Source organism: Arabidopsis thaliana, assembly GCF_000001735.4.
Source record: "Arabidopsis thaliana chromosome 1 sequence".
NCBI lineage: Eukaryota > Viridiplantae > Streptophyta > Magnoliopsida > Brassicales > Brassicaceae > Arabidopsis > Arabidopsis thaliana.
The window spans coordinates 7,639,793-7,654,018 of record NC_003070.9 but is presented as its reverse complement, the minus strand read 5'-3'; the positions used below and the strand labels follow the sequence as shown (position 1 = coordinate 7,654,018).

The 14,226-nt window shown below is 38.7% G+C and overlaps 6 protein-coding genes across 9 annotated transcripts; 2 read left to right on the top strand and 4 right to left on the bottom strand.

Annotated features, from left to right (window-relative positions):
- Positions 1 to 4: 4 nt before the first annotated feature.
- AT1G21780 (BTB/POZ domain-containing protein) lies at positions 5 to 2,137 on the bottom strand. 2 transcript variants are annotated; one of them, NM_102027.3, is made up of 5 exons: positions 1,744 to 1,990; positions 1,431 to 1,645; positions 1,206 to 1,351; positions 850 to 965; positions 5 to 758 (listed from the first exon to the last, which is right to left on the bottom strand). In NM_102027.3, exons 2-5 carry the CDS (start codon positions 1,541 to 1,543, stop codon positions 153 to 155), a joined length of 981 nt encoding a protein of 326 aa, NP_173597.1. In that variant the 5' UTR covers positions 1,544 to 1,645; positions 1,744 to 1,990; the 3' UTR covers positions 5 to 152. The 2 variants fall into 2 exon arrangements, with proteins under 2 accessions (NP_173597.1, NP_001077574.1); NM_001084105.1 differs by having other exon boundaries at positions 1,431 to 2,137.
- On the top strand, positions 1,731 to 2,373 carry AT1G21770 (Acyl-CoA N-acyltransferases (NAT) superfamily protein). Its single transcript, NM_102026.2, has 2 exons — positions 1,731 to 2,021; positions 2,093 to 2,373. Exons 1-2 carry the CDS (start codon positions 1,770 to 1,772, stop codon positions 2,174 to 2,176), a joined length of 336 nt encoding a protein of 111 aa, NP_564151.1. The 5' UTR covers positions 1,731 to 1,769; the 3' UTR covers positions 2,177 to 2,373.
- On the bottom strand, positions 2,203 to 4,825 carry FBP7 (F-box protein 7; the record flags this gene model as incomplete). Of its 2 annotated transcripts, none has more annotated exons than NM_102025.3 (10): positions 4,686 to 4,825; positions 4,216 to 4,299; positions 4,011 to 4,123; positions 3,703 to 3,916; positions 3,495 to 3,568; positions 3,347 to 3,400; positions 3,144 to 3,251; positions 2,997 to 3,055; positions 2,555 to 2,765; positions 2,203 to 2,465 (listed from the first exon to the last, which is right to left on the bottom strand). In NM_102025.3, exons 1-10 carry the CDS (start codon positions 4,693 to 4,695, stop codon positions 2,406 to 2,408), a joined length of 987 nt encoding a protein of 328 aa, NP_564150.1. In that variant the 5' UTR covers positions 4,696 to 4,825. The 2 variants fall into 2 exon arrangements, with proteins under 2 accessions (NP_564150.1, NP_001320240.1); NM_001332527.1 differs by having other exon boundaries at positions 2,406 to 2,465; positions 4,498 to 4,825.
- Positions 4,826 to 5,163: 338 nt separating this feature from the next.
- PDIL1-1 (PDI-like 1-1) lies at positions 5,164 to 8,409 on the bottom strand. 2 transcript variants are annotated; one of them, NM_179365.1, is made up of 10 exons: positions 8,080 to 8,318; positions 7,659 to 7,689; positions 7,261 to 7,548; positions 6,980 to 7,168; positions 6,778 to 6,903; positions 6,329 to 6,466; positions 5,995 to 6,232; positions 5,791 to 5,903; positions 5,608 to 5,714; positions 5,320 to 5,384 (listed from the first exon to the last, which is right to left on the bottom strand). In NM_179365.1, the coding sequence occupies exons 1-10, from the start codon at positions 8,250 to 8,252 to the stop codon at positions 5,324 to 5,326; spliced, it is 1,464 nt and encodes a 487-aa protein (NP_849696.1). In that variant the 5' UTR covers positions 8,253 to 8,318; the 3' UTR covers positions 5,320 to 5,323. The 2 variants fall into 2 exon arrangements, with proteins under 2 accessions (NP_173594.1, NP_849696.1); NM_102024.4 differs by having other exon boundaries at positions 5,164 to 5,714; positions 8,080 to 8,409.
- A 369-nt stretch (positions 8,410 to 8,778) lies between these two features.
- Positions 8,779 to 13,113, bottom strand: AT1G21740 (DUF630 family protein, putative (DUF630 and DUF632)). Its single transcript, NM_102023.2, has 4 exons — positions 10,822 to 13,113; positions 10,142 to 10,350; positions 9,832 to 10,055; positions 8,779 to 9,751 (listed from the first exon to the last, which is right to left on the bottom strand). Exons 1-4 carry the CDS (start codon positions 12,437 to 12,439, stop codon positions 8,941 to 8,943), a joined length of 2,862 nt encoding a protein of 953 aa, NP_173593.1. The 5' UTR covers positions 12,440 to 13,113; the 3' UTR covers positions 8,779 to 8,940.
- On the top strand, positions 12,794 to 13,027 carry AT1G21738 (uncharacterized protein). The gene has a single exon (NM_001332526.1). The coding sequence runs from the start codon at positions 12,925 to 12,927 to the stop codon at positions 13,015 to 13,017; it is 93 nt and encodes a 30-aa protein (NP_001319059.1). The 5' UTR covers positions 12,794 to 12,924; the 3' UTR covers positions 13,018 to 13,027.
- Positions 13,114 to 14,226: the final 1,113 nt, after the last annotated feature.

Below are 14,226 nucleotides of genomic sequence, written 5' to 3'. Positions count from 1 at the left end.
ACTAGAGGCAAATCCACTCAATACTATACATTAGACAGAGTGATACAACAAAATCCAGAGTTGTTGTTAGTTACACACACAGAAGAGAACAAGAAGACTATAAACAAAACACCATCAAGCTGAAATGTTCAAAGTATGTGTGTAAGTGTATATTAGACCGGTTTCCACACAGACAAAACCTCTTGAAACATCTCCAGCATCAGTTCTCGATCAGCTTGCCTGAAGAAACTGCTGATTTCTTCTCTGACATCATAAATCTTTCCGAAATCAAACAAATACATCAAACACCCTTTCTTCAGTTTCTCCAGCTGATAAAGCCAAGCTTCTTGTAGCCTCTCGAGCACATTACTCGAGTTTATATCTTCCATTAGGCTCTCCTCGCAGGCTGCTTTCAAATCCGTTATGTCGTACTTGTTTGCAGCGCCGAGGAGGGCGAGCCTGTGTTTCCAGAACTCTTCTTGGGTTATGTTTCCGTAGAGGTAACTTAGTAGAGCCATGCAAGATTCTCTCGACATGTCGTCTATGTGGATTGTGGATGATTCCTTTTCCATGAGGTCGTGGTGGAACATGCTTTTGAAAACAGTTGAGCTAGCTGAGAGGATAGCTTTGTGAGCAGAGAGTGTTCCATCGGCTGTGTGGATGATTACATCGGTTAGTATGCTTTCCTCTAGCATCCGGGATAAGCATTTGAGAGTGGTTTGAGTAGAGATTGATTGCATTGTTGCATCGGTTGGCCAAACAGGAGAAGCTTCACCACCCTGGATTATGATTTGATTTGATCAACCATGGAAGTACAAATGTTACAAAGAGAAGAAATTGTGAGAGTATAAATAGAATCATTAAGCTTACATTCACAGGGCAGATTTTGAGATCAAGAAACTCAACATCAATGGTGAATCGACCGTGGAAACTGGAGTCAACATGCCACACACAATCATCAGTTGTACGCAGCAGCTTCTCATAAACTGCACCAAATAAACAGAGTATCTCAGCTTAAACAAACCTAATTCAGTTGTAACCATCCCATAAGGTACTACTAATCATCAGCCAATCATTAACATCTAAATTAATATCTTTCAGATTCCACATAATTGAATATAGTTCCCACATAAAAGGTAATTCCCTTTCCTGAAATACCTAATTCGAGCTCGACAATAGAATTCAAATTCCAAATCCAGAAAAGTCAATTCAAAGACAAGACATACCAGGAGAGATGTAGAATCTACGATTGGGGCCAACGTTGGAGACACGAAGAACAAATTTGGCAACAGGAGGTTGCTCTTTAGATACTCGAGAAAGTTCTGGGAATAGCCTCACTGATAGATAGCGATTCCTCTCTATAGACAGATGCCTTCATCATATCCCAAAACAAACAAAAATCAAAATTCCGAAGAAAATTTACCAAAATAAACCAAAAATGAAAAGCTTACCAATTCCAAATTCCGACTTTGAAAGGATCGGACTTTTTGAAAGAACAAGGACCAAAATTTTCAATTCTCCATTGAGCTAACCTCGAGATTGTCTCTACCTTCGTGTCCCCCATCCACTTTCTCTCTGAAGTTTTGACTTCCTTTTCTCTCTGAACTCTTTACTTCACGCCAAATAACACGACGAAGCAAGCAAAACACTCTGCCGCCTCCATCGCCTGCCACGTGTACGACGATTATACGTTTTTATCCATTAAACCGGTTTACTAACGATATATTAAAATCAATTCTCGGTTTGAAATGAAAGAGAGTGGACTTAGACTTAGAGAGATAACAGATAAAATGGCGACGGGGACGGCGACGGAGAAACCGAAGATCGTGTGGAACGAAGGAAGACATAGATTCGAGACTGATGATCACGAAGCCTTCATAGAGTACAAGATGAAGAATGACGGTAAAGTCATGGATCTGGTTCGAACCTTCGTACCGCCGTCAAAAGCAGGACTTGGTTTAGCTTCGCATCTATGCGTCGCCGCTTTCGAACACGCCTCTGAACACTCTTTCTCCATCATCCCCACTTGCTCCTACGTTTCCGTATACATCTCTTCTTTCCTCAAAAAATTGAGATGAATCAGATTCTTATGAAAATATGTCGTGTTTTGCAGGAAACGTTTCTTCATCGAAACCCAACGTGGCAGCGTCTGGTTCACTCAGAGGATGATTCCAAGAACCTCAAGTCTAGCATCTGATCAAGTCCTGCTTTAAAGCCTTTTGGTGTATAATAAAAACTTGAAAACATTATCTTACAATAGTAAAGCTTGTTTCAAGTAATCTCTGTAAACAAACAAAAATCCCAAAATGTATGTTTTTCACAATTCGACAGCAACAAACAAACACTAATGTTTGTCGTAACAATAAATATAACGTGAAAACATTATTCTATGATACATTTTTGTACAGAAACTTCGATGTGTCTCTTTAGCCAGTGACATAGTAATCCATTTTCTCCGGTGGCAAGTTCAGAACCGATTCGTCAACCTAATAACATCAAGGAAGATATTCAGATCAAATCAATGTAACTAAGATTATAGGTGGGAAGAGTATACAATAATTTATAGTTTACTTACCTCTTCGAAAGGAACGAAGACGAATGCAGTCATACCCCTCTTGTGTGAGACGGCAGGTATATCCGGGTTGTGAGTTTCATCGTCTTCCCAACCTTCAACTAACCCAAGAATGTCTTCTTCTGTGCTGCTTATTTCCTCATCGTTCACACCACTTGTCACAAGTGACAGCAAATCCATCCTGTTATTCGCTCCAATAGCTGTTCCTCTTAACCTAACCACACCCGAAAACATATCCACACCAAGAAGATCAAAATGACTATCAGCTACTAAAAATTTCAACCCCATCACATTCACCGGATCAGATAAGTCTTAGATGAATGTACTAGACACGGTACTTTAAAAGATAAGTAACAGGCCTTCTTCCCAATGCCAGACCAAGGTTCTAAATGCTATTACTAAAAAGAAGTCTTCTCTATCCACATATTTTGAGGGATTGAAGTACCTTAAACGAATCCTTAAGACAGTAGGGCGTGTCCCTGGGTACAGAACAGCTGCTTCGATCTGCAAAAAGAACATGTTTTTCAGTAATCAGGATTATGAAGATGTAATGTTGTTGATTACCAGCCAAAAGGCAGTAGAGGGAGCTAACCTTATCATCCGACATTGACAGTGTATAAGTGCCTTTGTAAAGATTTTCAGATTTAGAAGCCTTAAAGTTCATGTACTTGGCAACATCCTTCAATTTCTGTGAAGAGTTCTGAAGGAATAACAACAAATACGGATGGATCATTATCAGACTAGATCCCACCAGTAGCTCAACGTTTATACCTACTTATATCGAAGAGTGCAAACCTTGTAAAGAAATCTGCCAGAAGGGTAGAACCTTATGTAGCGGTAGTAACAAACCTGCAACAAATTTTCCAAAAGAAGACGCAGATTATTATATGTGTCTGTATTGGACAGATGAAGAAGAAAAGAAAGAAAAAGACAAAGACTTTACAATGTGAACTGGATTTGTAATCTTCCACTCAGCAATTCCAGCTCGAATGTAAGTATTCCTACTCACATAAAGACCTGAGAAGAAGATACATAGTTACTTTAATCAATAAAGATATAACAAGACACGATGTTAGTCAGAGCATACAAAAGAAAACAATCACTTGGCGCTAGAATGTCGTGAAGCAAGAGGATGAAGAAAGAAAGATTACCATCAGTACGAACTCTGGATCTAAGAAGCCACATTTTCCTCCATGATCCATCATATTTAGACTGCAAGATCTTATAGTTTTCGATAACCCCAGCAGTCTGCCAAGCTTTCAAGCAGGCATTACGCCAGAACATAGGGTTTCGAACTGTGTACCTCCACTTTCTACAAACACAAGATGCTCTACCTAAGTCATAAGGCATCATCCGAGCAAACACCTACAAGTAACATATCCAAGAATCAACTTCTCCAGTACATAAGAAAAACAAATTTCAGTACAATGACAAAACATAGTATAAAGAAAGCTCCAACCTCGAAAAGAAGCTCATCAGGCAAGCAACGATGAATCAAAGCTGGATCAAAATGAGGTTTACGGCTTGTACTTCCGAATGGTGGCACAGGCCTCACATGGACTCCATAAAGATCTGTAAAATGTAACTCATTACAAACCATAAACCCAATTCTTGATAAGATGAAAACAGACAAGAGAATGAGTGTTAAATGATTAGAGATGTACCAAGCCAAGGCCTTTTTGTAATAAAGTATTGTACAGTCCTGAGCCGCAAGGCAGATTCAAGCTCAGATGGTATAGTGAGAGCATCTGTGACAAACAAGCACCAATGAAATCAAGTTTCTTTCTTTCACAAAAGAATCAATAAATAGCTCACAATTTCACCTTGAAACTCAGTGATAGCATCAATACAAGTTCAATATGAATAAATTAAAAACCTTTCGTTTCTCAATTTTGTAATTGAACACATTCACGAGACTACCAGATCAATCTCTAAATTATTTTCACCTCCAATCATACGAGTTTCGAAGGATACTCAAAGCCAAACGGTTCCCATCATAATGATTTTTGAATGAAAATATAGAGAAAGTTTAATCAACAGAGAAAATTTCTCAAAATTGATCTGTTCTCGGTGTCATGTATTGATCTGATTCAATTCGTCAAAATTAATAAAATTGAATCCAAGATTGCAATACCTGAAGTCATGGAAACTGAGAGACGATTTGAAAATACAGCGATTTCGTAGCCGCCCGTGCGAGCTCCCTGTTACCGGGAAAAAAAAAGAAGAAGATAGAAACAGAGACTCTTTCTCTGTCTTTTTTTTAATATTATTTTATTGTTTTCTCGAGGTTCACAAAATTCAGACAAACAACGAAACCGACATTTCTGAGTTAAATCAGTTCAAGGTCGGTTTCAATATCTTTAACCAATTGGTTTAGTTTAACTGTTTCTCGTTCTTCCATTAGATTGTTTAGTGAAAAAACTGAAAGTATTAGGACCAAAAAAGGAACAAGCATGTTGAACAAGTCAATAAAATTGTAAATGTTGATAAACGCTTGGACAGTAAAAGTAACGTTTGATCTCCTCGACGATCTGCTTGAGTTTCCTTTCTCTCATACTTTCCTCAACAACCAAATTAGCCTTTTGTTTTCTTTTCAAATAGTGGAACCAATTAAGAGTCAACTAGTATATTATCTTGGTATATGCTTCAGAATTAATATATTTTTAGTGTTAGAACTCGTCCCAAGAAATGCCTCAAAAACTATATTAAAGGAGAACTGAATTCAAACAAAAAAAGGTAACATCAACCAAAAAAAAGAAAAGGAGGCAGCCATTATTGTTCTGAAGAGTGCACATATAAAAACCTAATGAATAGATAAAGAGATTCTCTCTGTCTGTCTGTCGTCTCTCTCTCTCTGTCTCTCAGTCTACTCAATGCTCTGTCTTCTTCTGTGTATTTTCCTCAAAACTACCAAACTAAGCTAGCAGCTAAGAGACACAACACACTTCTCTTTTCAGAGCTCATCCTTGACTTCCTCAGTTGTCTCTTCCTCCTTCTTAGGCTCTCCAACTGTGTCCTTGTTCTTGTCGACGAAGCTTATGAAATCTTCCTTTGTCCTGTCTCCTTCGTAAACCACAACGTTTCCGCTCGCTGATTTGAAGTAAATGGTCGGGAATCCCTTCACATCAAAGGTATCTTTTGGGAAGTCGTTTGCGGTTGCATCCTGGACAAGTGAAAGAGTAAGAATCCGGTGATCAAGAACAAATACTCTCAAATGTGAAGAAAGAGAAAGGACTTACTAGCTTAGCGATGACTACACTTGAGTCGCTTTGGTACGACACAGCAACTTCGTCCAAGATTGGAGCAAGCTTTTGGCAGTGTCCACACCATGGAGCATAGAATTCAAGCAAAACTGCAAGTAAATAGGAGGAATGAAAACTGATTTATAAGTTTTTGCTACGAGCAAACAGGTATTTGTGATTTAACAATGTAAAGTAACTCACCGTTCTTTCCAGAGTTTAAGACAATGTCGTCAAGGCTGTCAGAAACAACAACCTTCACTGGCTCGTTGTTTTCGGCTGGGATAGGTTGAGATTTTTTGTGGGGAGCAATTTTTCCATCCTTGAAGTCCTTGACCCATGATTCAATCTGGTCAACCTCAACATTTGTTTTCAGGTATTTCTTGTCGTCAGCAGTCTGGATGATGATGAGAGGAACTTGGCTCTCTTCGAGTCCAAAGTACTGTTAATGGTTTAGAAAGGAGAGAAATGTGTTCAGCAATTTGAAACCAATGCTACCTTGGAGATAAACGATTGAAGATAGAAGAATAAGACTAACCTGGAATGCACCTTGGCTGTTCTCAGCATCACCTAGAAGGAAGCTAAGACCCTGTCCCTTGTTGGATGTAGCAACTTCACGGTACTTTGATTTAAGAGACTCAGCTCCTTCTCCAGTGAAGTTAATGAACAACATCGCCTGAAAATCAAAATATTGCAGAGACTGAGGATTCTTGAAGCTTTTACTGAGAATATTCAAAAAGTAAATTATAGACACTAGAGTCCGACTCAGCTAATATGGCACACACTCGCAGCTCCTTCCATAGCCATAACATAATTTAGTACGAAATATCAACTTTTACAAATAAACTCATTTCAGAATTTTCATAAATTTAAACATAATTCTCCAGTAAAATTAAATGGCATAATATGAATCCATCTATGTAGTATATCATGAACTGGTTACAGCATAATGGAATTGAGATATTTGATAACTCTAGGATGAGTTACCTTGGTATTAGTGCTTTCAAAGAACTTGATAACATATGGGTGGTTGTTTGGATCTTTGTCAAAGACGGTGATAAGTGGAATGCTGGATTCTTTGACAAATTTCTCCAGAGCTTCACCATCGAAATCCTGAATGCAAAGAAGCAAATCAAACAAACATTCCGCAACAATATACTATATAACAGAACCAATGTAATATACAAACCTTGGAATCAACAAATTGTTCATCAAAGGGTTTGAATAGCCTGACCACAGGTCCTGTTACAGATGACTCTCCACGGGGAAGAAGCTTGGCATCCGAGGTATGTGCGAAATCTAACTCAGAGCGCAATTTCTCAGCAATGGCCATGAAAGAATCAAACTCGGAGCCAGATAGTTTAGGGAAAATCCCAACCTAAAACAATAGAAATAGACATTATTTAACTACCATACATGATTAAAATCATAAAACAGAGAGAAAAGCTGAAGAACATGTTTTGTACTTACCACAACAACCTTCTTGTCACTAACAACCTCAGAAGCATCATCAGCTGACTTAATTTCAGCAGAAGCAGGTCCACTTTGTTTCTTCAAGTAAGTAACAATACCCTCAGCTTCACGAGGTCCGTTGTATTCTTGAACAGCCTTTCCTCCGTTTCTGAAAATCTTGATTGTTGGGAAACCCTGAACCTCGTATTGAGTTGCAAATTCTCTGTTTGTTTCCTCACTGGCATCAATCTTAGCAAGAACCACTGGTGGGACGTTACTGCTCAAAGCTGACGCAGCCTTCTCATACTGTAAACAAAAATAAAACCACCCATTAGCCATCGCTACATGAATTAGACCAGTAAAAAAAAAACTCCACTTGCAAATCCTATTTTAAGTGATTGAAAAAGTCATAGTACCTCAGGAGCAAGCTGCTTGCAGTGTCCACACCTGAAGATGGGCAATAATACGGATTACCAAATGATGAAGATTTAGATCAAATACTTTCACAAATCAATTACAGAGTAAAATTAAAATGAGACCACTATTCAAATCAGACAACTCAGTTACATAGTAACATAGATCGGAATAGATCAAATCGTTACAAATTACAAAACTGCAACAAAAGTTCTGATTAGTAAAACAGATCAGCTACGCCAATTCAAATCACACAAGCGAGAGAATAAGAAATCATTGGCATGCAAATCCAAAAACACAAATGATAGATTCAGATCCCCCAGATTCACGAACACGACACAAAACCCATGTCAATTTTTTACCAAAAAAAAACCATGTCAACAGAAATAGTAAAAAGATTGAAAAGTCACAAAATTTGAATACCATGGGGCGTAGAACTCGACGACGATGAAATCGTGTTTGTTGATGGTATCGGTGAAGTTAGTGTGATCCAAGGTCAACACGAACTCCTTCGTCTCCGTCTCTTCGCTTCTGATAGACGAAGCGCACAAAGACAACACAAGGATCGAAAACAACGTGAAGCCCCTCATCGCCATTATCGCTCTCTCTTTCTCTCTAACAATGTTTAGCTTGAATTCTGTAAGCTCTCCGGGGTTAGCTCTCAGAGATATTTATCACTGCAAAACACGAAAACTGAATGCTCCTAAATTGGTCATACATCCACGTGGCTATCTCTAATTGGGTATTACGTCGTCATAGTTTATAGGGATTTGGCAAGAATTTTAATGTTTATACAGTGTCTTGATAATTTTGACCTAGGCCGTTATAAAATTTATTTAGTTATTTACTCCATTTTACCAGCAGTAAAAAGTAATTTTAAGAAGAGAAAAATTGTCTAAACCGAAGACACACTGTTCCGCACCAATGTACAAGCGTCACGATATCGACAATGACGTGGCTTCTTCTCTTTCGTTGATCTTGTTGTGAGATCTCAGGTCCGTGACTTCGTGCAAGTAAATGGTCATAGATCTTAAATCTGACCAATTATGTTTGGTTTCTTGCGATTATTATCAATTTTCTCATAGATTAATGATTATTATAAGGTTCAGATTTCAGAAGTAATTTAATTTAAAGATCTGAGAACCTTAAAATAGAAAAAGATTAAGAATCTACAAGCAAGTAGCCAACCAATCAATGAATATATAAATGCTAAAATATGTACAACAATTTGTTTCCTAAATCCGAATCTAATTTCATTACCAAAACTTTTTAATTCGTGCAAAATCAATCTTCAGACTCAGGCTGTTGTTGTTGTTGAAACCTAACATCTTCATGAGCTTTCACAACTTGTGAAGTGAAATTCCCCAAAGCCTCAAAGATTGGTACTAAACCAGCTTGTAAGCTGCTTGAAGCTGCATTGTTCACAAGTTTAATTGTTTCCTTGTGTCTTGCTCTTTCTTCTTCTAGCTTCTTCCTCATTGAATCCAAGTCCACTTTCAAATCATCCAACGCCGAGATCCCGCTCTCGGACAAGACCACGCTTTTCTCTGATGCACCGTCTTGTAGCTGATCGTTTCTCATTCTCACTCTCGCCCTCTCCATCCGAAGATCATTCAACCGTTTCTCGAAATCGTGTGACACATACTCTGCTTTCACTCTCTGCCTTTGCTCCTCATCTTGTCTCTCCCATAGTTCATGCAGACTCGAGGCAAAGCCTTGCATTGCGTTTGAAACGTTCTCTCCAGAGATTCTCGCCATTGCTTCTTGCCAATCTTTGCATATAACGAAAACCTGTGGAGCTCCAACACGGCTAGGAGAGAAAGGGGCAATTCCGTCCTCCGTTGATTCAGGTTCATAGTGAAGACATCTTGAGAGCCATCCATTTAGAGACTCCACGTATGATTTCTGAGTATTGACCCAGTCGTTGAAGCTAATGCACCATTCTCGTAGCTCCATCTCCAAATCAAGAATAGCTTTCAAACCGGAGTCTCTTTGTAAGCCGGTGTTTGCCCTGAGAGATCGAACCTTGCTCTCCATGATTGCCTGGAACTGCTTCTGGTGGCACTTGAGCATTGATCTCCACATTCTTATCAACCTTCAAATCCCAAGTATCGGATCACACAAACGAAAATATATAAATGTAGGAATAGTAAAAGAATTGAGATCAATTTATACCCGTGAATCAATTGTGTTAGTTGAGGCTGTAATTCTTCGTCTCTCAGTTTATGTATCCTGCTGGAAATGGAATCAACAGATCTTATACAGACGTCGAGTTTGGTTAGCAGCTTTCTAATGGCTGCTCGAGTAGTATCAATCTTGCTAGATTCCGCACCAAGACTATCCAGTTTTTTCAGTGTTCTGCACTTTTCTTCATAGACAACACGAAGCTTCTCTTCATCCTGCCATCAACAAACAACTACATCTGTCAAAAGATGCTCCAATCTAAGGAGATTAATCCATTCAAAATCAAGAAACACATACATACCTTGACTTCTTTGTACAGTTTCTTTTCCCAAGCATAGAGTTGCTCCAAGGTTGCTGAGAGGTTCCCAGTTAAGCCTTCTCTAACATCCTGACCATTGTATGATTTTGCAATTTTCAATATCCTAGATGTTAAACGTATTGACGGTTGAGGCTGAGAGCGCGATGAAACTGTGGATGGTGCAACCAGATACATGATCCGGGAGAAGATGACTAGAGAAAAAATGAAGTAAATATCATTAGAAAAAAAGCACCAAGGTAAGACTCAAGTGACGCAAATCAAATCTATGGTTCATAATCTAGAAGCTCCATCAGAGAAGAAAAAGCCCATAACAGTTCAATCGAAAGCAACAAGAGCTCAACATTACTTCCCATTACATCGAAATGTAGTTCCTAATTTGAACAGATCCAAGGTAAAATGAAGAAAATTCACGAAAGTCTACTAATATTACTATCAGAGTATACATATATTTCTCCTGCATGAAGAGCTCCAAATTACTGCTAATTTAAAGCTATAGCTCTAATCTAACTGCAAATGATTTGCAGTAATGCATTATCATCTCCACAAGTAACAAGATTGATCTCCAAAAAATGGTTTCTGATGTATAAGTTATTTCAAAATGCAGCTATTTATGCAATTAAGGAAGCAATCACAGATACAAACAGAACATGTAAAAACATTACCTTTGAGCCCCGAACTTTTCTGCTGATAAGGCAACTTGCTAACCTCAAGCAACACAGCCACTTCCTTCCCATGTGAAGAAGCAACCTCAAACTCACTCTTGATCTCCTTCACAACTTCTCTAAGATCTCTAGTGGCATGAACCGACAATGCAGATAGACTACTAATCTTGGAAGATTCAACATCAAAAGAAGTAGTTACATTTTCATCCAACTCAAAGCTAACTCCTTTCTTCCTCACATATTCTTCTTCTACTTCTCCAACACTCTTAGTAGCAACCGTCTCATGCCCACCTAAATCATTACTGCTACTCTTCCCTTCTCCATCATTAACATGATGAAACTCCGACTCTTCTTCACTGCTCGAAAACGACGACACAGTCTTTGAACCAAAAGAGCTCTCCGTAGCCCTTTCTACCACAGGCACTGCCCTTGAAGTTCCTTCACCTGAATCTCCTCGTTTCTTGATCTTTCTCTCGTGAATCTCATTCTCCTGTCTGTGTTGTTCTTTCACCTTCTCAATGCCTTTTCTCTTCATATGTTTAAACGTCTGCCCAAAGATAACTTCTTGCTCTGTTTCTTCTTCCAACTCAGGAATCCCTTCCCTCTCTCTCACTTCCCTCGAATCAGGACTACTTGAATTCGACTTACCTCCACCCATGGCTGGAAAAAACCCAGCTCCGGCACCGGAACTTTCACCACCACCAGCTCTATTATAATCATAAGTATCAAACACATTCAAAAAATCCCAACTTGAAATCCTAGGCGGAGACGGAGGTGCTGGAGTCGGCCTCACCGGAGACGGTGGCTCTCTACGTTGCTCCGGGTAACCAAAATACCCAGTATTAGCGTTTCCTGGGTAATAATTAGAATACCCAACTCCATTCTCCGGCAACCATTGCCCATTCTCCACTCTATGATTCTCCGGCTGAAACACTACCGGTCGTGACGGTTGCACAGACTTCTTCATAAAGTACATTCCCGGATTCTGGTTCGGATTCGGGTACGGGTTTAAATTCGGATTCTCTCCCATGAATCCCCATCCTTCAACCGGATACTGATACCCAGCCGAGTAACCCGGTTGATATTGATATCCCGGCGTAAAACCGGGCTGATAACCGGATTGATAACCGGATTGATAACCGGGCTGGTAATTTTCCGGTAAGCGTGTTTCTTTCTCTTTCACTTTAGGGCTAGTTTCAATATGGATATGACCTAATGAATCATCAGATCCAGATTCCGATCCAGAATCTAACTCGGATCCAGATGATAAATGCAAATGCTGATCTTCTCCTTCTCCTTCGTCGTCGTCTTCAATAACCGAATGCGAAACAGAGGTTGAAGAAGAGGAGATCTTGTGTTTATGTGGCTTCCCTTCGTCGGAAGGAAGAGTAAGAACAGGAGAATCAGGGGAAGAAGAAGAAGAAGTCCCAACGAGGACGAGTTCTTCGTCGACGAAACGTTTAATGGAATCACCAACGTCACAGAGAGATTGAAAGTAAGAGAGATGAGCAGCGGCTAAAGCACAACGATGATGAGAAGCAGCTTTGATGAGTTGTTTCCTCTCTCTACAGAGAATCACAAGTGGTTGATCATCTACTTTGGATCCTCCGCAACCCATGTGAGAAAAACCCTAACTTTAATATCGTCGTCGTTGTCGCCACACAACTACAAAATGCTGTTTCAAGTCTCATGCTTTGGTTAATGGAAAGACCATTGCTTTCCCCAAATTCGAAATCTGGGTTTTGTTTTTTCAAATCGGAAAAACAGAGTAGGGATGATTAATTAGTTGTCGTTATGAGAGAGTGAGAATGAGAGGAAACAAACAAAAGAGGAAAGGAGGAAGAGAGGTCTCGTGCATGCGAGAGAGTGACAGAGAGAGGAGGAGAGACAGAAGAATCCATGGGGTTTGCTGATTTTTTCTTTCTTTAAACGTGACCGTAGCAGACAGGAATCAGAAGAGAGAGACTGATAGCAACTAGTTAAATAAAAGAAAATTTAATGGGGTTTTAGTTTTTTTTTGTAAATAAGCTAAAAAGAGAAAAAAGGATTCGTCTTGTTGCAATTAATTTCGATTTCGATCTCTACGAAATTTAACGGATAGGGATGTGTGTAAGAAAGCTAGGGATTTGGGCAAAACTTAAATGCAAATTGGAAAATGGGGAAGAAGAAAGTGTGAGAGACGAGAAACAGAGGTAAAAAAAACAAAGGCGAATTTGGTTTTTGTTTGTGAGAATTCAACAATAAATTTTTCCGGGAAATTGTAGAAGAGAAACAACGTCGACGACGAAAGGAGATTTGGGATAAGACCGTGTCTTAATTTTGTTTTTTTTGGGCCTTATTACTTTCCACTTTTTACCCTTTTGCCCTGTACTTTTACTTTTATCTTTTTACTCTTTATAACGAGTTTCAAGAAGAAAAGAAAAAGGTTTAAGCTATGTGACTCTATAATTATTAAGAAGAAAACAGTAAAAAGTGTTGCTAGTTTGGTAGGTAGAAATGTTATGAATTGACAGGTTTTTTTGTTTCTTTTTAGTATAACAGTAAACGGAATCTGTAATTTTAAAAAAAAACAATTGGAAAGTAATGAGGCAAACATTATAAAATTATGGTTATATTTATTGATTATGTTTTCTTTATAAAGTCCCATGACTTGAAAAATCTATAAAACGTAAACAGAAACAGAGTATAGTTGATGTTGGAATCGACGTTACTCGGATGGATTTGGGTCACTTCATTTTCATATAGAAATGTTTATTCGTATCCACCAGTAACTGTGTATATTGTTACTGAAAGAAATAAACTACAGTACAGTTTTTTTAGATTACACTTTACAGATAGACATTATGGAGACTTGGAAATGTAAAGATTAAAGTTTTCAGTATAAAATTGTGGAGTGGGAGAGCTTCGATGCTCGAAATACTAGTAGTAGTAGTAGTAGCCAGTAGGGGTAATAAACAATTGCATGCAGGAAACATGAACATGTTACGAAGCTGAGAGAGAGAGAGCTATAAGAAAAAGCTGAGACATGCCACTAGGAAAGTGTGCCACTCACGTGCTACCAAATCCGGTTCTCACGTGCTTTGTCAAATCCGGTTCGCATGCACCTTCTCGTCCCAAATCACACAAATGTTTTAACTATTCAACTTATTGCAATTTAGTGTAGTGGCTTTGTGGTGCTTTGATGTGCTTATTTCTACCGTCTAGCTAGTGTGTATTTTTCTACCATCATAAAATTTCATATAGTTGATCTACATTAACATTGTCACTAAGAATTGCCCCTTTAACCCTTGTTATTTTTATCTTTTTGTTAAAGTTGTACCCTTGTTGTTGCACGGCTCCAAAAAATTATGGCCCCTATGACAGAATTTTATGTTTTGTCAATTCGGACCTTTCTAGTTTCTTCAC

Coding starts and splice junctions, on each gene's coding strand:
- AT1G21780 (NM_001084105.1), bottom strand. CDS start 1,543: ATGGGGGACACGAAGGTAGAGACAATCTCGAGGTTAGCTCAATGGAGA. Junction 1,352..1,430: donor AAAGTCGGAATTTGGAATTG/GTAAGCTTTTCA, acceptor GATATGATGAAG/GCATCTGTCTATAGAGAGGA. Junction 966..1,205: donor TAGATTCTACATCTCTCCTG/GTATGTCTTGTC, acceptor TATTTGGTGCAG/TTTATGAGAAGCTGCTGCGT.
- AT1G21770 (NM_102026.2), top strand. CDS start 1,770: ATGGCGACGGGGACGGCGACGGAGAAACCGAAGATCGTGTGGAACGAA. Junction 2,022..2,092: donor CCACTTGCTCCTACGTTTCC/GTATACATCTCT, acceptor CGTGTTTTGCAG/GAAACGTTTCTTCATCGAAA.
- PDIL1-1 (NM_102024.4), bottom strand. CDS start 8,252: ATGGCGATGAGGGGCTTCACGTTGTTTTCGATCCTTGTGTTGTCTTTG. Junction 6,467..6,777: donor TTGAAAGCACTAATACCAAG/GTAACTCATCCT, acceptor TTTGATTTTCAG/GCGATGTTGTTCATTAACTT. Junction 5,904..5,994: donor CTTAAACTCTGGAAAGAACG/GTGAGTTACTTT, acceptor ATTTACTTGCAG/TTTTGCTTGAATTCTATGCT.
- AT1G21740 (NM_102023.2), bottom strand. CDS start 12,439: ATGGGTTGCGGAGGATCCAAAGTAGATGATCAACCACTTGTGATTCTC. Junction 10,351..10,821: donor GAAAAGTTCGGGGCTCAAAG/GTAATGTTTTTA, acceptor TTTTTTCTCTAG/TCATCTTCTCCCGGATCATG. Junction 9,752..9,831: donor CTAACACAATTGATTCACGG/GTATAAATTGAT, acceptor TGGGATTTGAAG/GTTGATAAGAATGTGGAGAT.
- AT1G21738 (NM_001332526.1), top strand. CDS start 12,925: ATGTGTGTAAGAAAGCTAGGGATTTGGGCAAAACTTAAATGCAAATTG.